This window comes from Pan paniscus, chromosome 7 (assembly GCF_029289425.2).
Source record: "Pan paniscus chromosome 7, NHGRI_mPanPan1-v2.0_pri, whole genome shotgun sequence".
NCBI lineage: Eukaryota > Metazoa > Chordata > Mammalia > Primates > Hominidae > Pan > Pan paniscus.
This window is the reverse complement of record NC_073256.2, coordinates 61502902-61523054: the sequence shown is the minus strand read 5'-3', so window position 1 is coordinate 61523054 and position 20153 is coordinate 61502902. Positions and strand designations below refer to the sequence as shown.

The 20153-nt window shown below is 43.4% G+C and overlaps 1 protein-coding gene across 3 annotated transcripts in view; it reads right to left on the bottom strand.

Annotated features, from left to right (window-relative positions):
• Nucleotides 1-10882, bottom strand: part of FNTA (farnesyltransferase, CAAX box, alpha) — a 30703-nt gene extending 19821 nt beyond the window's left edge. The window contains exons 1-3 of one of the 3 annotated variants that reach the window (XM_008976895.5): nt 9749-10882; nt 6782-6867; nt 1734-1848 (exon numbers count right to left, since the gene is read on the bottom strand). In XM_008976895.5, the coding sequence (XP_008975143.1) occupies nt 1734-1848; nt 6782-6867; nt 9749-9924 (377 nt within the window). In that variant the 5' untranslated portion in view covers nt 9925-10882. Of the gene's footprint in view, nt 1-1733; nt 1849-6781; nt 6868-9421; nt 9703-9748 lie in introns of those variants that run through there. The other 2 variants (XM_034966033.2, XM_034966034.2) reach the window with 2 other exon arrangements.
• Nucleotides 10883-20153: the final 9271 nt, after the last annotated feature.

Genomic DNA, 20153 nt, shown 5'->3' with positions numbered 1-20153 from the left:
AAGAGTTTTAAAATTCTGAGGGAAAATAATTTCCAATCTACAATTTTATTACTAAAGTTGAAGGGAGACTAATGATTTTTAATTGTATAAATCCCAAAAATTATTTTCCATCTTTCTACTCAATGATGTGCTCTATAAAATGAGAAAGTAAATCAAGAAAGAGAAAGGTATACGATCTAGGACACAGGGGATTTAACACATGAATGAGCTGAAAACCAGGTATGCAGCATCCAATTGGTGAAGAGAAAAATGAAACTGAAGGATGACCTGTGTTCAACAGAAAAATGATACTTCACATATAGCAGAGCATCTGGAAGACAAATTACCTATTGGTACAAAGAAAACAAAAATGACACTGTTAGAGGGAATGTCATTATACTATTAAATGTGGGTCAGCAGCCGTGCACAGTGGCTCACGCCTATAATCCCAGTACTTTGGGAGGCTGAGACTGGTGGATCACCCGAGGTCAGGAGGTCGAGACCAACCTGAGCAACATGATGAAACCCCGTCTCTACTAAAAATACAAAACTAGCTGGGTGTGGTGGCGTACACCTGTAATCCCAGCTACCTGGGAGGCTGAGGCAGGAGAATCACTTGAATCTGGTAGGCAGAGGCTGCAGTAAGCCAAGATTGCACCATTGCACTCCAACCTGGGCAACAAGAGCAAAACTCCATCTCAAAACAAACAAACAAACAAAAAAAAGTGTGTCAGCATGAACATAAATTGAGTGCTCATTTGTGATGGAGGGAGGGTAGTGGAGAATGAACTATCTTTCACAGAAGGAATAATGTTTTAAATGAAAAAAATAAGCCAGGCACGGTGGTTCACACCTGTAATCCCAGCACTTTGGAAGGCTGAGGTGGGCGGATCACGAGGTCAGGAGATCGAGGCCAGCCTGACCAACATGGTGAAACCCTATCTCTACTAAAAATAAAAAATTAGCCAGGCATGGTGGCGGGCACCTGTAATCCCAGCTACTGGGGAGGCTGAGGCAGGAAAATCGATTGAACCCTGGAGGCAGAGGTTGCAGTGAGCCGAGATCGTGCCACTGCACTCTACATGGTGACAAAGCAAGACTCCATCTCAAAAAAAAATAATAAAAGTAAAAACATAAAATAAAATAAAATAAAATAAAATGAAAAAATAATAACAGTTAAGCAAATTATCTAGAATATGGAGGTTAATTCAAGAAAAAAATCACTAAGAGTTACTTACCACCTCTGCGGAGTGGGACTGGCAGTGGGAGGGAATATTGGGCTAGAGATTGCTACTTTTCATGCAGCTTCTGACTATTAAACCCAAAAGCGAATTGCTATTTTGATAAAAATTAAAGGCCAGGCACAGTGGCTCACGCCTGCAATCCAAACACTTTAGGAGGCCGCGGGGAGTGGATCACCTGAAGTCAGGATTTCAAGACCAGCTTGGCCAACATGGTGAAACCCTGTCTCTACTAAAGATACAAAAAAATTAGCTGGGCGTGGTGGTGGGCGCCCGTAATCCCAGCTACTCAGAAGGCTGAGGCAGGAGAATCACTTGAACCCAGGAGGCAGAGGTTGCAGTGAGCCAAGATTGCACCAGTTATACTCCAGCCTGGGCAACAAGAGTGAAACTGCACCCCCCTCCAAAAAAAATAAAGTACAGTTTAAAAAAATTAAAGTACAGTTTAAAAAAAGAAAAGCCACTTGAAGTAAAACATTTAAGCAGGGAATAGTGATGATGTGTATTACTTACCACACTGTATAATTGGCTGCATTTAACTCAATAGCATCCCGGGTTAGCTTAAAAGCTCGTTCACTTCTTTCATCACGCTGCAGGACAGCTCGGAAGTAATCATAAACATCTCTAACTAGAGATAGAGCACACAACTACATTAGGACCATCTTACTTAAAATTAGCACTATAATGTATAATGTCACTATACCTATAAAGATATTTTATTGGCCTGTGTATCATTTACACCAACAAGCAAAATAAAGTCAAATGGCTGTGGCCGCCACCCTAATAATGCCCTAGTGCCTCAGCCACAAAAAGCATGGACTATTTATGTATAACTGTATGCTTACTGCTTACGTGTGTGCATGAGTTCATGCCAGATTCCATATCTCCCATAGGCCTTATGTATAAAAGAAAAATTAGGGGTGCATATATTCATATAGCTGTTTTTCTGACATTTTGATCAGATTTTTAACTGAAAAATATGCCCAAAGGCAGAAAACTCAAAACAGTACAAAAAGGTTCACACTAGATTTCCATTCCACTAAATTCCCAAGCCTCCTCCCCAGAAGCAACCATTATTAACTCATTCTAGTGTATCCTTCCAAATATAGTCTATGCATCTACAAGTATATAGCCTAATTCCATCCTTCATTTTTATGCAAACGAGATCCCATCACACTCTGAGCTTTGCATTTTTCACTCGTACATTATTAAAGATAGTGTAAACTAGTACAAATACTTCTACAACAAATCATTAAAATTTACTTACTCTTTGACCCAGTAATTCCAGCTCTAGAAAGTTCTCTCACAAATATACTCCCACATGTGTGCAAGTATTCAAGGATATTTATTGGGAGCATTGGATTACAAAAAAAACAAACAAAAGACTGAGGCAGGCAGATCACTTGAACCCAGCAGTTTAAAATTAGCCTGGGCAACTTAGGGAAACTCCGCCTCTACAAAAAATATAGAAATTAATCAGGCGTGGTGATCCAGGCCTGCAGTCACAGCTACTCGGGAGGCAGAAGTAGGAGGATCGCTTGAGCCTGGGAGGTCAAGGCTGCAGTGAGCCATGATCGCAAGCACCCAGCCTGGGTGACAGCACAACACTGTCTCAAAAAAAAAAAAAAAAAAAAAAAGGAACTGCCAGGTATGGTGGTTTGCACCTGTACTCCCAGCTACTCGGGAGGCTGAGGCAGAAGGACAGCTTGAGCCCAAGAGTTTGAGACCAGGCTGGGTAACATAGTGAGAGCCTGTCTCTGAAAAGAAAAAAACAGAAAGGGGTCATTTACAGCCAAGTAGAATATTAGATGTGGGTAATGTGGTGACCCACTACTTGCAATGGCATCTGAAGTGGGATGGATGTTGCAGCACTGATCCCTTGGCCTGTGGGATCTGTGCTAACTCTGGGTAATGTCAGAACTGAATTAAATTGTAGGGCAACTAGTTGGTGTCTACAGAAAATTGCTTGGTGTGAAAAATCCAAACATTTGATGTCGAAGTATTTTGACTATAGAGAAACAGTTTTTTCCTTTTAGCCTGTAATACTGAAAGTATCAGACACGAATATGAACAATTACTCCTCTTCACAAAATTCTGAGGTATACAAAGTTTACCTAGTTCTAAACACTATCTTTAAAAAGTTGAATTTGAGCAGTGGCTCAGGCCTGTAATCTCAGCACCTTGGGAGGCCGAGGTGGGCGGATCACTTGAGGTCAGAAGCTCAAGACCAGCCTGACCAACATGGTGAAACCCCATCTCTACTAAAAATACAAAAATTAGCTGGGCATGGTGACACGTGCCTGTAATCCCAGCTACTCAGAAGGCTGAGGCACGAGAATCGCTTGAACCTGGGAGACAGAGGTTGCAGTGAGCCGAGATCACGCCATTGTACTCCAGCCTGTGCAACAAGAGCGAAAGTCTGTCTCAAAAAAAAAAAAAAAAAAGAACCAAGCTTCCAAATAATTTCAAATTTAAAACAAAATGGTAACATATTAACTATGTATACAAATGTATATATATAATACATTATCTTACACACACACACACACACAGACACACATAAAACATACACATATGCACATTGATAAAATAAACTGGGAGGCTATCAGGCTGGGATAGCTCCAAAGCCTCAGGTTCCTATGTAAACAACCAAAATCCGATTCACTGTAAAAGGTAAAATGAAACATTATTCTTTTAATTCAAACATTATAAACAACAGACCAGGCGCGGTAGCTCACGCTTGTAATCCCAGCACTCTGGGAGGCCGAGGTGGGCGGATCACCTGAGGTCGGGAGTTCGAGACCAGCCTAACCAACATGGAGAAACCCCATCTCTACTAAAAATGCAAAATTAGCCAGGTGTGGTGTCACAAGCCTGTAATCCCAGCTACTCGGGCGGCTGAGGCAGAAGAATCACTTGAACCCGGGAGGCGGAGGTCGCGGTGAGCCGAGATCACGCCATTGCACTCCAGCCTGGGCAACAAGAGCGAAACTCCATCTCAAAAAAAAAAAATTATAAACAACATATTGTCATGCTCGAAGTTTCTAAAACTTTGACTTTTTTAACTCAACATTGTTTCTGAGATCTGTTCATGTTATAATAGATTTAAATCCTCTTAACGGTTATATAGTATTAACTGTATGACAATGATACATTTTATTTTATCCATTTCTCCAAAAGATAGACATATAGCTTCCAATATCTTGCTTTTTCAAAAAATGCTGCAAATTATAGTAGCTAACATATATAGTGCTTACTATGAGCCAGACAGTATTCTACTATTTTATGTAAATAATTTACTACATCTATAGTTACTACCAAGATCCTCATTTTACACAGGTGGAAACAGAGGCACATAGGAGTTAAATAACTTGTCCAAGATTACACAGTCAGTAAAATGTGAAGTTAGAATTTGAACCAGATGGTCTGGCTCCAAAGTCTGTGCTTTTAACCTCCTGTGCATATCTTCTCATGCCATGTGCCAGAATGAACCCAATATTAAATTAGAAGCAACACACTGCTAGGTTGTAAGATAAGTGCATTTTCCAGTTTTAACAGATATACCAAACTACTTTCCAAAATGGCTAAACATTCGAAAACTCCCATATGAAATGTATGGAGCTCTTCATATATCTTAATACCTAATATAATATCAAGACAGTTTTCATTTCTGCCACTTAAATCATGGGTGGAAAATGGAATTCTCATTTTAACCTGTCATTCCTAATGATAAAGGATTCTTCCTATTTTATTGGCCAATGGGATTTTCTTTTCTGTGAATTGCCAGTTCATACCCTTTGTCCATTTTTTGATTAAACTCTGTCTCCTTATCCTGTTGTAAAAACGTCTCAGTTTTAATATGGATCCTGTTTAAATGACATACCTTCTTCCACACTGCTGCTTGCTTTTTAACTTGCTCATGGTTTCTTCTGCTGTGTAAGTTTTAAATTGATATATTTGTCTATAAACGGTTGACAGGTCAAACTTATCTTTTCCTTTAGGGTTTCTAACCATGGTGTATGTAAGAATTCACAATGTTAATTTTTTTTTTTTTTTTTTTTTGAGACAGAGTTTTGCTCTTGTCGTCCAGACTACAGTGCAATGGCGTGATCGTGGCTCACTGCAACCTCCACCTCTCGGGTTCAAGCAATTCTCCTGCCTCAGCCTCCTGAGTAGCTGGGATTACAGGTGCCTGCCACCACGCCCAGCTAATTTTTGTATTTTTAGTAGAGACAGGGTTTCGCCACGTTGGCCAGGCTAGTCTCAAACTCCTAACCTTAGGTGATCTGCCCACCTCAGCCTCCCAAAGTACTGGGATTACAGGCGTGAGCCACCGCGCCTGGCCCAAAATGTTAATTTTATACCTTGCAAAAAGGTTAATTTATCCTCAATGGAAACATATGATTATATTAGTTTCCCCCAACATCTCTGTTATAAGTACTTATGAATCTGAATAAGTTATGGTTTATATTTCTCTGATCACTAGTAAGGTTAATATCTCTCCATAGATATTTCTATTTTGTGAATTGTCTCTTCATATATACTATCTCTCAAAGTATGAGAGTTTTGCATTTCCGTGCAGTTATATATTCTGACCTTCTCCTTAATCGATTCTGAGGTTTACATCTTGCCTAATAATACGTTCTCCATCCTAAGAATGATAGGGATACAACTCTGCTTTTATCTAAGTGCACAGCCAACTGTTCCAACCATTATTTGATTAATCCGCCCTTTTCATAAAGGTATAAAATGTCCTTTTTATCACATATTAAGCTTTCATAGAGTGAGGATCTATTTCTCGAGTCTTTACAAATCTACTTCTGTGCTACTTCCACTTAATCATTAAGTTTAGTAATATATCTGCACACTTAATACGGCAAACCTATCATTATGCTTTTTTAAACATTTATTCTCATTTTATTAGCAGAAAAAAATGCTTTTGTAAAAGAATGATCTTAGAAAAGCCTTAACTGAAAGAAATATATATACATAAAATTACAAAACTATCATTCCATTTTATTCATTTTCCCTTTCCTAGAAGAACTAACAATTAACATTTCCACGACCTTCAATTTACACTTTCACATTCATTACAAAAGAATATTTTGTCAAAGAAAAAAATCCACTCATTTTAATATCAATAAATGTATTCCAACTGAGCTGAACACTTCACTGCCAAAATATATGTTTAAATCCTGATGTTTCAGCAACCAAAGTTTATTCTAAAAACAGTAACTCATTTATATTGTGTGGTACATGCATAATCTCCCTGGCGGTGGAGTTCCAGCAAAGAAAAGAAAACCACAATCACATAGTAGCTATTATCTACTATACTGTAAAGTTTATTATTTAGAATATGTCCAGTCTTTGGGCAAAATAAAACTTTTAATCATAAAGCTAAATCACACACACACATAAAAAAAACACAAAATTAACTCATCTTAAGTCATTCAGATTTTTATTAGACAGAAATTTGTCATCTATCTTGCTACATAGTTGTGAATTCCAATTCTGCTACTATATTTAACTTACAGACCTTTTCCTAATATAAACAAACTTACATTTGTCACTATAAATGATCTGGACCACGGGATTGGGGCCATCATTCTGCGGCACTGGATCTATATCAGCCCATTCTGCTCTGTCCCTGAAAATAGACATTCCCCAACCAGTGGTTACATTCAAATACAGAAGAAAGGGGACTCTAGTGTTTTTAAAATGACAATAATTACAGTTACATTGATATTAATAACTTACAGGGCTCATAATGTAATCATGGTTGGATTCTTCATGACCAAGTTTTGCCAATATGTTTTACGTATTAAACTATTAAAGTAAAATTAAAACAAATAACCCTCAGATGCTGAAAAGTTAATCAACAGTTTTCAAATTTAAAGTTTTATAAGTAGAAAAACAAGTTTTTGCAGCAAGTAAACAGTACTTTTTTTTATTTTATTTTTTTGAGACGGAATCTCACTCTGTCGCCCAGGCTGGAGTGCAGTGGTGTCATCTCGGCTCACTGCAACCTCCGCCTCCTGGGTTCAACCAATTCTTCTGCCTCAGCCTCCCGAGTAGCTGGGACTACAGGCGTGCGCCACCACGCCCAGCTAATTTTTGTATTTTTAGTAGAGATGGGGTTTCACCATGTTGGCCAGGATGGTCTCAATCTCTTGACCTGGTGATCCGCCCGCCTCGGCCTCCCAAAGTGCTGGCATTACAGGTGTGAGCCACCGCTCCCGGCCTCACAGTATTTTTAACTTAGAAATCAATCTAACTCATTGGTCTAGTAAGATTCTTTGAGTCAGTCAGCATTTTTAAAACGTTTGAGTAACAAAATACTAGGAATTGACATTTTAAGATAAAAATAAATACTATTAATTTACTCAAGAGGTGGCGCAGGTGATCATTAATAAGACAGGCTCTGGAATCTGACAACTGCCTAAGTCGTAACATTGGCTGGAGCACTTACTAGCTGTGTGACCTTCAGAAAGTTACTTATTGGGGCCTCAGTTTCACCATTTATAAAATCAGGGCAGTATTATTACCTACCAACCTTAGAAGGGTATTTGGAGGATTAAATGAGATAATAGACGTTAAGCACTTAAAACATCCACAGCACACTGGCGGCATTCAATGACTACTTAATAAGCAATGCTAAAATAACTGTATAGTGACAACAGTGAGTGCTTACAGAAATTTCTGTGAACTACCTACCCAGTGTAATAAAATTTCTCTTAAACACTTTCACTTATATTCTTTTCCTTCCACTTTTTTTTTTTTTTTTTTTTTTTTTTGAGATGGAGTCACGCTCTTGTCCAGGCTGGGGTGCAATGGCGCAATCTCCGCTCATTGCAACCTCTGCCTCCTGGGTTAAAGCGATTCTCCTGCCTCAGCCTCCCGAGTAGCTGGAATTACAGGTGCCCGCCACCACGCCCGGCTAATTTTTGTATTTTTAGTAGAGACAGGGTTTCACCATGTTGGCCAGGTTAGTCTGGAACTCCTGACCTCAGGTGATCCGCCCGCCTCGGCCTCCCAAAGTGCTGGGATTACAGGCGTGAGCCACCGCGCCCGCCCTTCCTTTCACTTTTTATTTCTCTATAATGATCAGCTGTTGACAGCAGAGATTCTGTGGCATCCAATGCGCAATGCTAGAAATTGTGTCCATTATACAGGGAGAAATACAAGTGAAATCATGACCTAAGACGTGACACCTAGAGCCTGGGGGAGTGGCCTGGGAAAGGTAAGGCTGTATTTAGTCGCCAGGAAATCACCCACAGTCATGTGAGAACCTGAGTATTTCACAATCCAGAGAGCAGACTTGAGGATTATGGGGCTACCAATTTAAATCAGTAAAACATTATCTCCAATCAAAAAAATATATATGGGTAGTGACTTCTACTCATTCACAAAATCAAGGTAAACAAGCCATCGACTGGATTTACCTAGAACTACAGAAGTAAGACCTAAGGCGATTATCTCTGCAGGTTCACAGGGAATTAGGAATCAACATTACCATCTGAAAGCAAAGAACTGATGGAACTGGGTGTCAGCAAAGACGGGGTGACAGAGGCAAGAAAGTTACCGCAGTCCCCAGTACACCTCACTTGTATTATGTACGAGGCGATGCAGGGAGACTTGAGAGGTTCAGTAGCAAATCTCTTTCCAGCCTTTAGCCTGGCTGATACGAGGCGCTAAAATACAGATTGGATGAAAATGTCTCTGGGCTCCAAGCAGAGCCAGCCACCGGAAGCCCTCGCACTTCGTTTTTAGGGTGAGCAAATCTGGCCCTGGTTTCCTGCCCGGCTACCAGAACTGCACCCTAGCCCTTGGGTATTCACTGGTTGTTAGCGACACAGCGTTCTGGGAAGCCGTGGAAGAGAGCGGGAAATTTCTTATATTTACGAATCGCGACGCCTGAACAGCTGAACGAGTGCAGTCAAGGGTGCAGCAGTTTCCGCGTGGCTTAAAGCAGGCGGGAAGCCGAGACCTCGCTGCTTCGCGTCCCCGCGGTCTCGCGCCGGCGCCGCCCTGGGAAGCGGCGACCTCCCGGCAGCCGCCCGGGCCCAGCGCCATGCACCGGCCCACGCGGCGCCACGGGAACTTCGGCCTGGCGCGCCGGGGCCGGAAGCGCGCGCCGCGGGTCTTGGGGCCGCTGGGCCTCCAGGGAGTGTCCCGAGCCGCGGCCGCCGCGGGGGCGTTACCTGTACAGGACATAGGAGGGCGAGTCCAGGCTCACAAACCCGTCGTCCATGGGGGACGCCACGGCTTCCCCAGCCTCGGCCGCCATCTCTTCCTTGTGCTGCTGCTGGGGCGGCGGTGGGTGCGGCTGGGGCGGCGGTGGGTGCGGCTGGGGCGGGGGTTGCTCCGGCTGCCCGGGCTCGCCGCCTTGCGCAGCCTCCCCCACCCCCTCGGTGGCCGCCATCTCGCCTCGGTCCGCAGCTGAGGCGGTGGCGGAGGCCCCGCCCCCAGGAGGCCCCGCCCCTCCCTTCCCCCTCTCGAGGCCACTTCCTGTTTTCTGGGTTTCCTACCATAGAGGTGCGGGCCAGAGAGTCTTGGCGGGCTGCCGGGGTATGGGTGGGAGTGTGCGGGTGCTGGCTGCGGGTGCTGGCTGCGTCCGCCGCGAGGTTGCGCGGCTCTCCCGAGATCCCCCAGGCTCCCACGCGTCTTCCCATCTGTCGCCGTTCCCGAGCTTTGCCGATGCCATTCGGACCGTGTTAGTGCTGTTAGTGGCCCCAGCAGGGAGAGGGCGATTCCTTCTTTGGACGGAAGCTGCAACTGAGGGTGACTGGGGGACACTGAGCACTCAGCCCTTTGCGTCCATCTCAGCATTTTCAAAACGAAATATAAAGCCCGGGCGCGGTGATTCACGCCTGATCCCAGCCGCTCGGAGGCCGCGGCGGGAGGATCATGTGAGCCAGGGAGGTCGAGACCAGCCTGGGTAATCTAATGCGACCCCATCTCTACCAAAAATACAAAAATTAGCTGGGCATCATGTGGGTGCCTGTGGTTCCAGCTACTCGGAAGGCTGAAGTGGGAGGATCGCTTGAGCTGGGAGTTTGAGGCTGCAGTGAGCAGAAATCACCACTGCACTCCAGTCTGAGGGACAGAGATCCTGTCCCAAAACACACACACCATTAGAAAAAGAAAGTAATATTTGGTGAAGTTTTTGTTTGTATTTATATATGATCGGATATAATGGTGTAAACCAAAAAATAAAATTCTGAACCCAACACCAAACCATCTGAATAGACCCTTCCTCTCTGCCAAGGGCTTTCCAAAGTTAACCTGAAAAACTTGTTCAGGCCATGATGGAAGGGGGTGGGGGTGGGGGTGGGCCATTAACATCAAGGCCGACCTTAAGTCTGATGAGAAACATTTACAATCTATTCTTTCTGAAGCCTGTTACTTGGAGGCTTCATCTGCATAATAAAACTTTGGTCTCCACAACCCCTTATCACAACCTGGACATTCTATTGGTAACAACTTAACCAATTGCTAATCAGAACATATTTAAATCTACCTAGGACCCGGAAGCACCCCTCTCCCTACACTTTGAGTTGTCTTGTCCTTCCAAAGGAACCAATGTGTATCTTACATGTATTTGATTGATGTCTTATGCCTCCCGAAAATGTATAAAACCCCACTGTGCCCCAACCACCCTGGGCACATGTTCTCAGGATCTCTTAAGGGCTGTGTCACAGGCCATTAATCACTCATATTTGGCTCAGAATAAATCTCTTCAAATATTTTCCAGAGTTTGACTCTTTTCATTAACAATGGGTCATATGAATGTATGTTGTTGGGGCTCAGAAAAGAATATCCCAAATGAAGGTCTAAGCATCAGCTTCACAATCACAGTCTCTCTCTGACCTTCTCCTGCCCTCTTCTCTGTGGCCACTCATCCTCTCTGAAGCAAGCCACAGCAACTAGAATCTCTCTTCCCCCTGGCAGGTCATAGAAACCAGAACCCTTTTCCCCCAAAGCCAGCCGTGGCACCTGAAAATACTACTCTAACCTTCCTCCAGCCCTGCCTTTCTATGTGACAGCTGGCTGTAAAGAAACTAAACCCTAGTTCCAGAGGGCTCCTCTCCCACTGGGTGTTGCAGGGAGGAAAAGTGAGGCCAAGGAAAACCTGAACAGACAGGCCTTGTTGAATTTCTCCAATCCATATATTAGCATTAAATCATCCTCTTTTTGTTCAAAGAGGGTATAGTATTAGGGCAGAAATAGCTAAATCAAATAATGGGACACAGTAGAGAACTCACAAACAGATCCATGCATATGTGAATGCTTGAGACTAGACAAAGCCTTCATTGCAGAAGATTGAGAAAAGGACGGTGTTCTGAACAATGGTGCTGGGTCAATTGGGCACCCACAGAGGAAAAGAAATTGCATCCCTACGTTATACTACATAGACTTCAATGCGAAAGGCAAAACATAAAAGCTTAAGATTCTGCACAAAACAGAAAACCCAAAATGGCAAATAAATGCATGAAGAGATGATCAATCTCATTAGTAATCAAGAAAATGCAAATTAGAAATATCTTTATTTACCATACACATCCACTACGTTGGCAAAAATGGAAAAGCTTAACAATTCCAAGTGGCTTTGGAAAATAGGTTGGCATTATGTAGGAAAGCTAAAGATACACATTGTTATCACCCAGTGCTATAGTTTGGATGTGTTTTGTCCCTACCAAAACTCATTCAGGGTTGAGAGGCATGGCCTAGTGGGAGCTGTTTGGGTCATTCCTCATGAATAGATGAATGCCCTACCTCAAGGATAAGTGGGTTCTTGCTCTTGCAGAATAGATTAGCTGTCTTCCTTGGTTTCTCTCTCTTGCTTCCCCTCTTGCTATGTGATCTCCTTGCACATACTACTCCCCTTCCACTTTCCCCCCATGAGTTGAAGCAGCCTGAGGCCCTCACTAGATAAAGCTACCCAGTCTTGAACCTTTTGGCCTCCAGAATCATGAGTCAAATAAACCTCTTTTCTTTATAAATTACCAGCCTCAGGTATTCTATTATGGTAACACAAAACGACTAAGACACCCAGTAATGCTAAGATACATATATATATACATATATATATATATATATATATATATATATATTTTTTTTTTTTTTGAGACAGAGTCTCACACTGTTCCCCGGGCTGGAGTGCAATGGCATGGTCTCGGCTCACTGCAACCTCTGCTTCCCAGGTTCACGCGATTCTTCTGCCTCAGCCCTCAGCCTCCCGAGTAGCTGGGATTACAGGCACACACCACCACACCTGGTTAATTTTTTGTATTTTTAGTAGAGATGGGGTTTCACTATGTTGGCCAGACTGGTCTCGAACTCCTGACCTCATGATCCAGCTGCCTCGGCCTCCCAAAGTGCTGGGATTACAGGCGTGAGCGACCGTGCCTGGCCAGATATATATATATATATATATATATATATTTTTTTTTTTTTTTTTTTTTTTTTTTTAAATGATGCACTCACATGCATCAGAACACAGAACAACAGTACTGGAAACACATTGTAATAGCCACAGACCAGAAACAACCAACATGCTCATCAAGAGTACAATGTGGTATAGTCATATAATGGAATACTATGCAAAAATGAAACATATGAACTAAAGGTCATACACTAATAAGTGTGGTTAAAAGAAAATCATGGCTGGGCACAGTGGCTCACATCTGTAATTACAGCACTTTAGGAGGACAAAGCAGGAGGATCACATGAGGCCAGGAGTGTGAGACTAGCCTGGGCAACATAGCCAGACCCCAACTCTAAAAAAATACAAAAATTAGTTGGACGTGGTGACATGTGCCTGTAATCCCAGGTACTCAGGAAGCTGAGGTGGGAGGATCACTTGAGCTCAGGAAGTCAAGGCTACAATGAGCCATGATCACACCACTGCACTCCAGCCTGGGCAACAGAGTGAGAGCCTGTCTCAAAAAAATATAAAAAAAGAAAAAGACGGCCAGGTGCGGTGGCTCACACCTGTAATCCCAGCACTCTGGGAGGCCAAGGCAGGCGGATCACCTGAGGTCAGGAGTTTGAGACCAGCCTGGCCAACATGGTGACACCCCGTGTCTACTAAAAATGCAAAAATTAGCTGGGTATGGTGGCAGGCGCCTGTAATCCCAGCTTCTTGGGAGGCTGAGGTAGGAGAACTGCTTGAACCCAGGAGATGGAGGAGGTTGCAGTGAGCCGAGATCATGCCACTGCACTCCAACCTGGGCAACAGAGCGAGACTCTATCTCAAAAAAAAGAAAAACACTTGTTTCCTCTACTCACAACACTTCTGACACCAAATATGTGAGGTTTTCCTTCACATTAAGCAATCATCCAACCCTACTGACACCAGATGGGTAAACTACAATTCGGTTATGACACTAACTACCCTGAGCTAGTGGAGACCCCACAGGTTAAGGGCTCTGTCCCACAAGACTGCTCTCCCACTTCAGATGCCAGTCACAAGTCCCAGGTTATCACCTGAACTTCTAACAAACTGGCTATAAATCAGGGGTTCCTGCAACCCCACGTTTGACAATTTGCTATAATGGCTCATAGAATGCAGGGAACCACATTACTTATGTTTACTGGTTTATTATAAAGGATATTACAAATGATCCCGGTGAGGAGGTACATAGGGTGAGGTCTGGAAGGGTTCTGAGCATGGGAGCTGCTGTTCCCATGGAGTTTGGGGTCTGCTACCCTCTTGCATGTGGATACATCCTTTCTCAGCAACCCTGGAGCTCTCTGAGCCTCTTCATTTAGGGCTTTTATAGATGCTTCATTACATAGGCCCAGTTGATTAAATCATTGGTCGCTGGTGATTGACTCAACCTCTAGCCCTTCTCCCATTCCCAGAGGTGGGGATGGCTGAAAGTTCCAATCCTCTAATCACATGCTTGGCTTCCCTGGTGTCTTAGTCCATTTAATGCTGTGATAAAGGAAAAGCTGAAGCTGGCTAATTTATAAGGAAAAGAGGTTGACTTGGGTCATGGTTCTGCAGGCTGTGCAAGAAGCATTGTACCAGCATCTGCTTCTGGTGAGGGCCTCAGGCTGCTTCCAGTAATAGCAGAAGCTGAAGGGGAGCCATTGCGCAGAGATCACAGGGCGAGAGAGGAAGCAGGAGGCCAGGAGGGGCCCATCCCTTCCTAACAATCAGCTCTTGTGGAAATCAATAGAATGAGAAGTCACTCATTACAGAGAGGATGGCACCAAGCCATTCCTAAGAAAAATCCACCCCCATCACCCAAACACCTCCCATAGGCCCCACCTCCACAAGATTTGGAGGGTCAGATATTTAAACCATAGCACATGGCAACCAGCCCCCGCCCTCCAAGAGTCAGCTCATTAGCATAAACTCAGGTTTGGTTGAAAGGGTTTGTCATGAATAACAAAAGACATGGACAGACATGGTGGCTCACACCTGTAATCCTAACACTTTGGTAGGCCGAGGCGGGTGGATCATCTGTGGTCAGGAGTTCAAGACCAGCCTGGCCAACATGGTGAAACCCCGTCTCTACTAAAAATACAAAAATTAGCTGAGTGTGGTGGTGCATGCCTGTAATTCCAGCTACTCGGGAGGCTGAGACAGGAGAATTGTGTGAACCTGGGAGGCGGAAGTTGCAGTGAGCCAAGATTGCGCCACTGCACTCCAGCCTGAGAACAGACGGAGACTCCATCTCAAAAAAAAAAAAAAAAAAAAAGACATTCCTTTCACCCTTCACCTTTATCACTTAGGAATTAAAAGAATTATAGGCTCTCTGGCCAGGAGCTGGAGATAAAGACCAAAGTACATATTTATTATATCACAATACCACAGTTGTATAAACAAAGTGCTGAGCAAAAGAAACCACAGTATATAATTCTATGTACATAGAGTTTAGTAACAGGCAAAATTACAGCCTATTGTTTTTACTTGAAGATAAAACTAAACAAATAAAGAAAATCGTTACCATAGAACTCAGACTAGTAGGTACCTCTAGGGGAGGAGAGCAGGTTATGGTTGAGAAGGGACATGTGTAAGGATCCCAGGGTGCTTGCAATGTTTGATTTTCTGCCTTGGATCACAGTGACACTGGTGTTCACTAGATCAGTAACTCAGGGAGAAACGTGGAAGTCTGCGTTCCCAAGTTTCATGTATGTCGAATGTACACCAGGTAAAGGTTTTATGCTAGGTTAATTTGAAGGTGATCACTTTTCTAGAAAATTGCACAAAAGCTGTACTTCACTAAAAACAATTGTCTGTTACTAAAAAAAATTCTATAACTCACTTTTCATAAAGGCTGTTTGAAATTCTGTAAGGGAAGAAATGTGACTTTAGCTTTATGAAGGCAGCTTGCTTCTTTCTGTCTAAACACTCTGGAGACAAATGTTGAAATATATTGGCCAAACACAATGTGTACCTTGGTCTCCTCCACAGAAACAGATAGTTTTTAATGACTGCATGATATTTCTTTTAGATATTGTGCTTTATATAGTAGTTAATAGTTATATAGCAATTACAGGCTCACAAGTTTGAGACCAGCCTGGGCAACCCCACTGCTACAAAAAAAAATTAGCTGGGCATGGTGTCGCGTGCTTCTGGTCCCAGCTACTCAGGAGGTTGAGGCAGGAGGATCACTTGAGCCGAGGAAGTTGAGGCTGCAGTAAGCCATGATTGTGCCACTGCACTCCAGCCTGGGCAACAGAGGGAGACCCTGGATCTAAAAAATAATAATGTTGGCCAGGCACAATGGCTCACACCTGTAATCCCAGCACTTTGGGAGGCCAGGGTAGGTGGATCATGAGGTTAGGAGTTTGAGACCAGCCTGGCCAAGATGGTGAAAACCCATCTCTACTAAAAATACAAAAATTAGCAGGGTGTGGTGGCACACGCCTGTAATCCCAGCTACTTGGGAGGCTGAGGCAGGAGAATCGTTTGAACCCGGGAGGCGGAGGTTGCAGTGAGCCGAGATTGTGTCATTGCACTCCAGCCTGGGCGACAGGATGAGACTCCATCTCAAAAAAAAATTATAATAATGTTAATAATAAAAAATAATCTATTGTTGAATGTTTAACATTGTTTCAAATTTCTCACTTGGAATGTTTCATTCATGAGTATCTTCATATTAATAAATGTATCTAATAAACATTCATTTTGTGACCATTGTGGACTACTATTCTCAACAGTGGTGATATAGCAGTGAAAACAAAATTTTTAACAACAACAAAAAAACTCTGCTCTTATGGTATTTTTATTCTAGTGAGGGAGATAAGATAAACGTGTAATAGTTGTTGAATATTATCTAGTGATAAGTGCTAGGAAGGAAAAGCAGGGAAGTGTAGGGATGGATTATAAGTGATAGCTCATCACTAGGGGGAAGTCCTCATTAAGGAGGTGACAGTCAAATAAAGATTTGAGGAATATGAATGAGCAAGCCCACTTGGAGATCTTCTAGACCATTCCCGGCAGAAGTCCAAAGATACTGAGCAGGGAGAGTCTGGTGCATCTGTGGATCTAGGCGGCCAGTGTGGCTGGAATGGAGTGACCAGATGGGAGCGGGGGAGGAGGTGAGGTCGGAGATGGAGGTGGAGCACATCACAGGGTCTTACTGCCACCCAGGCTGGAGAGTAGTGGCGCAATCATAGCTCACTGCAGCCTTGAACTCCTGGGCTCAAGCAATCTTCCCACTTCAGCCTCCCAAGTAGGTGGAACTACAGGTGTGTGCCATCATGCCTGGCTGATTTTTTTTTTTTAATTTTTGTAAAGAGAGTATCTTGCTATGTTACCCAGGCTGGTTTCATTTTCGTAAAGACAGAATCTTGCTATGTTGCCCAGGCTGGGTTCAAGCAGTCCTCCTGACTTGGCCTCCTGAAGTGCTGAGATTACAGGCGTGAGCCATTGTGCCTGGCCTGACATAAATTTTGAAATCAGCAAGTATAAGCCCTTTATATTTACTTTTTATAATGGAAAATTTCAATCTACACAAATATAGGGGAAATAATTCAATAAACCCTCATATCCTCTCAGCCAAGTACCAAAACAATCATCAACTCAAGGATATTGATTTCAATACTTTTCTCTGTTTTTTTTTCTTTTTTCTTTTTTTTTTTTGAGACAGAGTCTCACTCTGTCATCCAGACTGGGGTGCAGACTGGAGTGCAGTGATGCAGTCTCAGCTCACTGCAACCTCTGCCTCCTGGGTTCAAGTGCTTCTCCTGCCTCAGCCTCCCAAGTAGCTGGGATTACAGGCGTGAGCCACCAGACCTGGCTAATTTTTGTATTTTTAGTAGAGACGGGGTTTCACTATATTGGCCAGGCTGGTCTCAAATGGCTAACCTCAAGTGATCCACCTGTCTTGGCCTCCTAAAATCCTGGGATTACAGGCGTGAGCCACCGCGCTCAGCCCCAATACTCTTCTCTTAATCTCCCACCCTACAGAAATATTTTGAAGCAAATTCAAGACATCATATAGCATCATTATAATATAAAAAAAAAACTATCATTATCCTGCCTACAAAATTGACAATAAAGATTTCTGTGGCCGGGCATGGTGGCTCATGCCTGTAATCCTAGCATTTTGCGGGGCTGAGGCAGGCGGGTCACCTAAGTCAGGAGTTCAAGACCAGCCTGACCAACATGGTGAAACCCGTCTCTACTAAAAATACAAAAATTAGCTGGGCATGGTGGCACGCACCTGTAATCCCAGCGACTCAGGAGGCTGAGAAGGGGGAATCGCTTGAACCCGGGAGGCAGAGGTTGCAGTGAGCAGAGATGGCACCACTGCACTCCAGCCTGGGCAGCAGAGCAAGACTCTGTCTCAAAAAAAAAGACAAAAAAGTTTTCTGCTACTGCCAAGATGCAGTAACAGAGATCTCCCACCTGAAACAACTAAGACAGCAGGACCAAAAAAATGAGACAACAGTTCTCATCAGGACATCAGGAAAATAAGAACCATAAACTCTAAGCATGTGACACAAAAAAAGATGAATCCTGGCCAAGCACGGTGGCTCACACCTATAATCCCAGCACTTTGGGAGGCTGACGTGGGCGGATCACGAGGTCAGGAGATCAAGATCATCCTGGCCAACATGGTGAAACCCTGTCTCTACTAAAAATACAAAAATTAGCCGGGCGTCGTGGCATGCATCTGTAGTCCCAGCTACTCAGGAGGCTGAGGCAGGAAAATTGCTTGAACCCGGGAGGCAGAGGTTGCAGTGAGCTAAGATCGGGCCACTGCACTCCAGCCTGGGCAACAGAGCAAAACTCTGTCTCAAAAAAAAAAAAAGAAAAAAAGAATCCTGAAATTGCCTTAGCTTATAGCTTATGAAAAAAATTCTAGGGGCTGGGTGTAGCCCTTATATACCTGTAATCTCAGCATTTTAGGAGATTAGATCTCTCTAATCTCCTAAGTTGCCTGAGATCAGGAATTTGAGACCAGCCCGGGCAACATAGCAAGACCCTGTCTCAAAAAAAAAAAAAAATTAGTTGGACTTGGTGGTGTGCACCTGTAGTCCCAGCTTCTTGGGAGGCTTAGGTGGGAGGATGACTTGGACCCAGGAGTTCGAGGTCGCAAGGAGCTATGATCGCACCACTGTACTCTAGCCTGGGTGACAGAGCGAGACCCTGCCTCTAAAAAAATTTAATTAAAAATGTGCAGGTCATGGCTGGGTACAGGGGTTCACACCTGTAATCCTAGCACTTTGGGAGGCTGAGATGGGCAGATCACTTGAGGCCAGGAGTTTGAGACCAGCCTGGCCAACATGATGAAACTCTGTCTCTACTAAAAAAAATACAAAAATCACCCAGATGTGGTGGTGCGTGCCTGTAGTTCCAGCTACTCGGGAGGCTGAGGCAGGAGAATCACTTGAACCCAGGAGGCAGAGGTTGCAGTAAGCTGAGATCGCACCACTGCACTCCAGCCTGGGCAATAGAGCGAGACTCTGTCTAAAAAAAAAAAAATGCGCAGGCCATGATGTAGAGGGCAGAGCACAACGGCCCCTCCACAATTGAAGAGGCAGTGCTGGACAATTGAGGAAGCCAGTGTGGCTACTTTTTACAGGGCAGGATACCTGAAGGAGACAGTTACAGAGAGAAAATTCTGAAGACCTGCTGAGGGTCGCCCTGAAGTATTCAGTTGCATAACGATCAGTGTATGTATTGGAGGAATAAACAAGGATGGAGAAAGGATCACACAAAGGATTAGATGCAAGAATTCCTGAAGCTCACACACGGTCACAAATACTGCCTGTTCAGATGGATTGCTTGGGCCCAGGAGTTTGAGGCTGCAGTCAGCTATGATCGTGCCATGGCACTCCAGCCTGGGTGACAGAGCAAGACTCTGTCTTTAAAACAACAACAACAACAACAACAACAAAAACAAAAAAAGAAATACTGCCCGTTTTAACCACCTACAGTGAGAAATCTTAAAATTCACAGAGTATCAGGTAGAGTACTCAACAGGGTCTTCCCTTAGTTGTGGGATGAAATTATCCCAAATGTGGACATGGTTGGGCAAGACCCAAAGGGATCAATCTGCTTCCAATTAACCTAACTGTACCCTATTAAAAAGTTCAAGAATTATTTTAGGAAAAGAAAGATACTCATCACCCAATAAAATAAAGTTCACAATTTCTGGCATCCAATTTAAAGTTTCCAGGCACACAAAGAAGTAGGAAAATTTGACTCATTATGAGGAGGAAAAAATTATATCTATCAAAACCAACCCCGAACTGACACAAACATTTCAATCAACAGACATGGGCACTAAGACAGTTGTAACTGTGTTCTTATGATCAAGAAGCTAGCAGAAATATTCCACATGTTAAGCAGAGACATGGAAGATGTCAATTAAAAAATAAATTTAACCTCTAGAGACTCAAAAATACACTGGATGGCATTAGCAGCAGATTAGACATTCTAGAGAAAAAGATTCGTGAATTTGA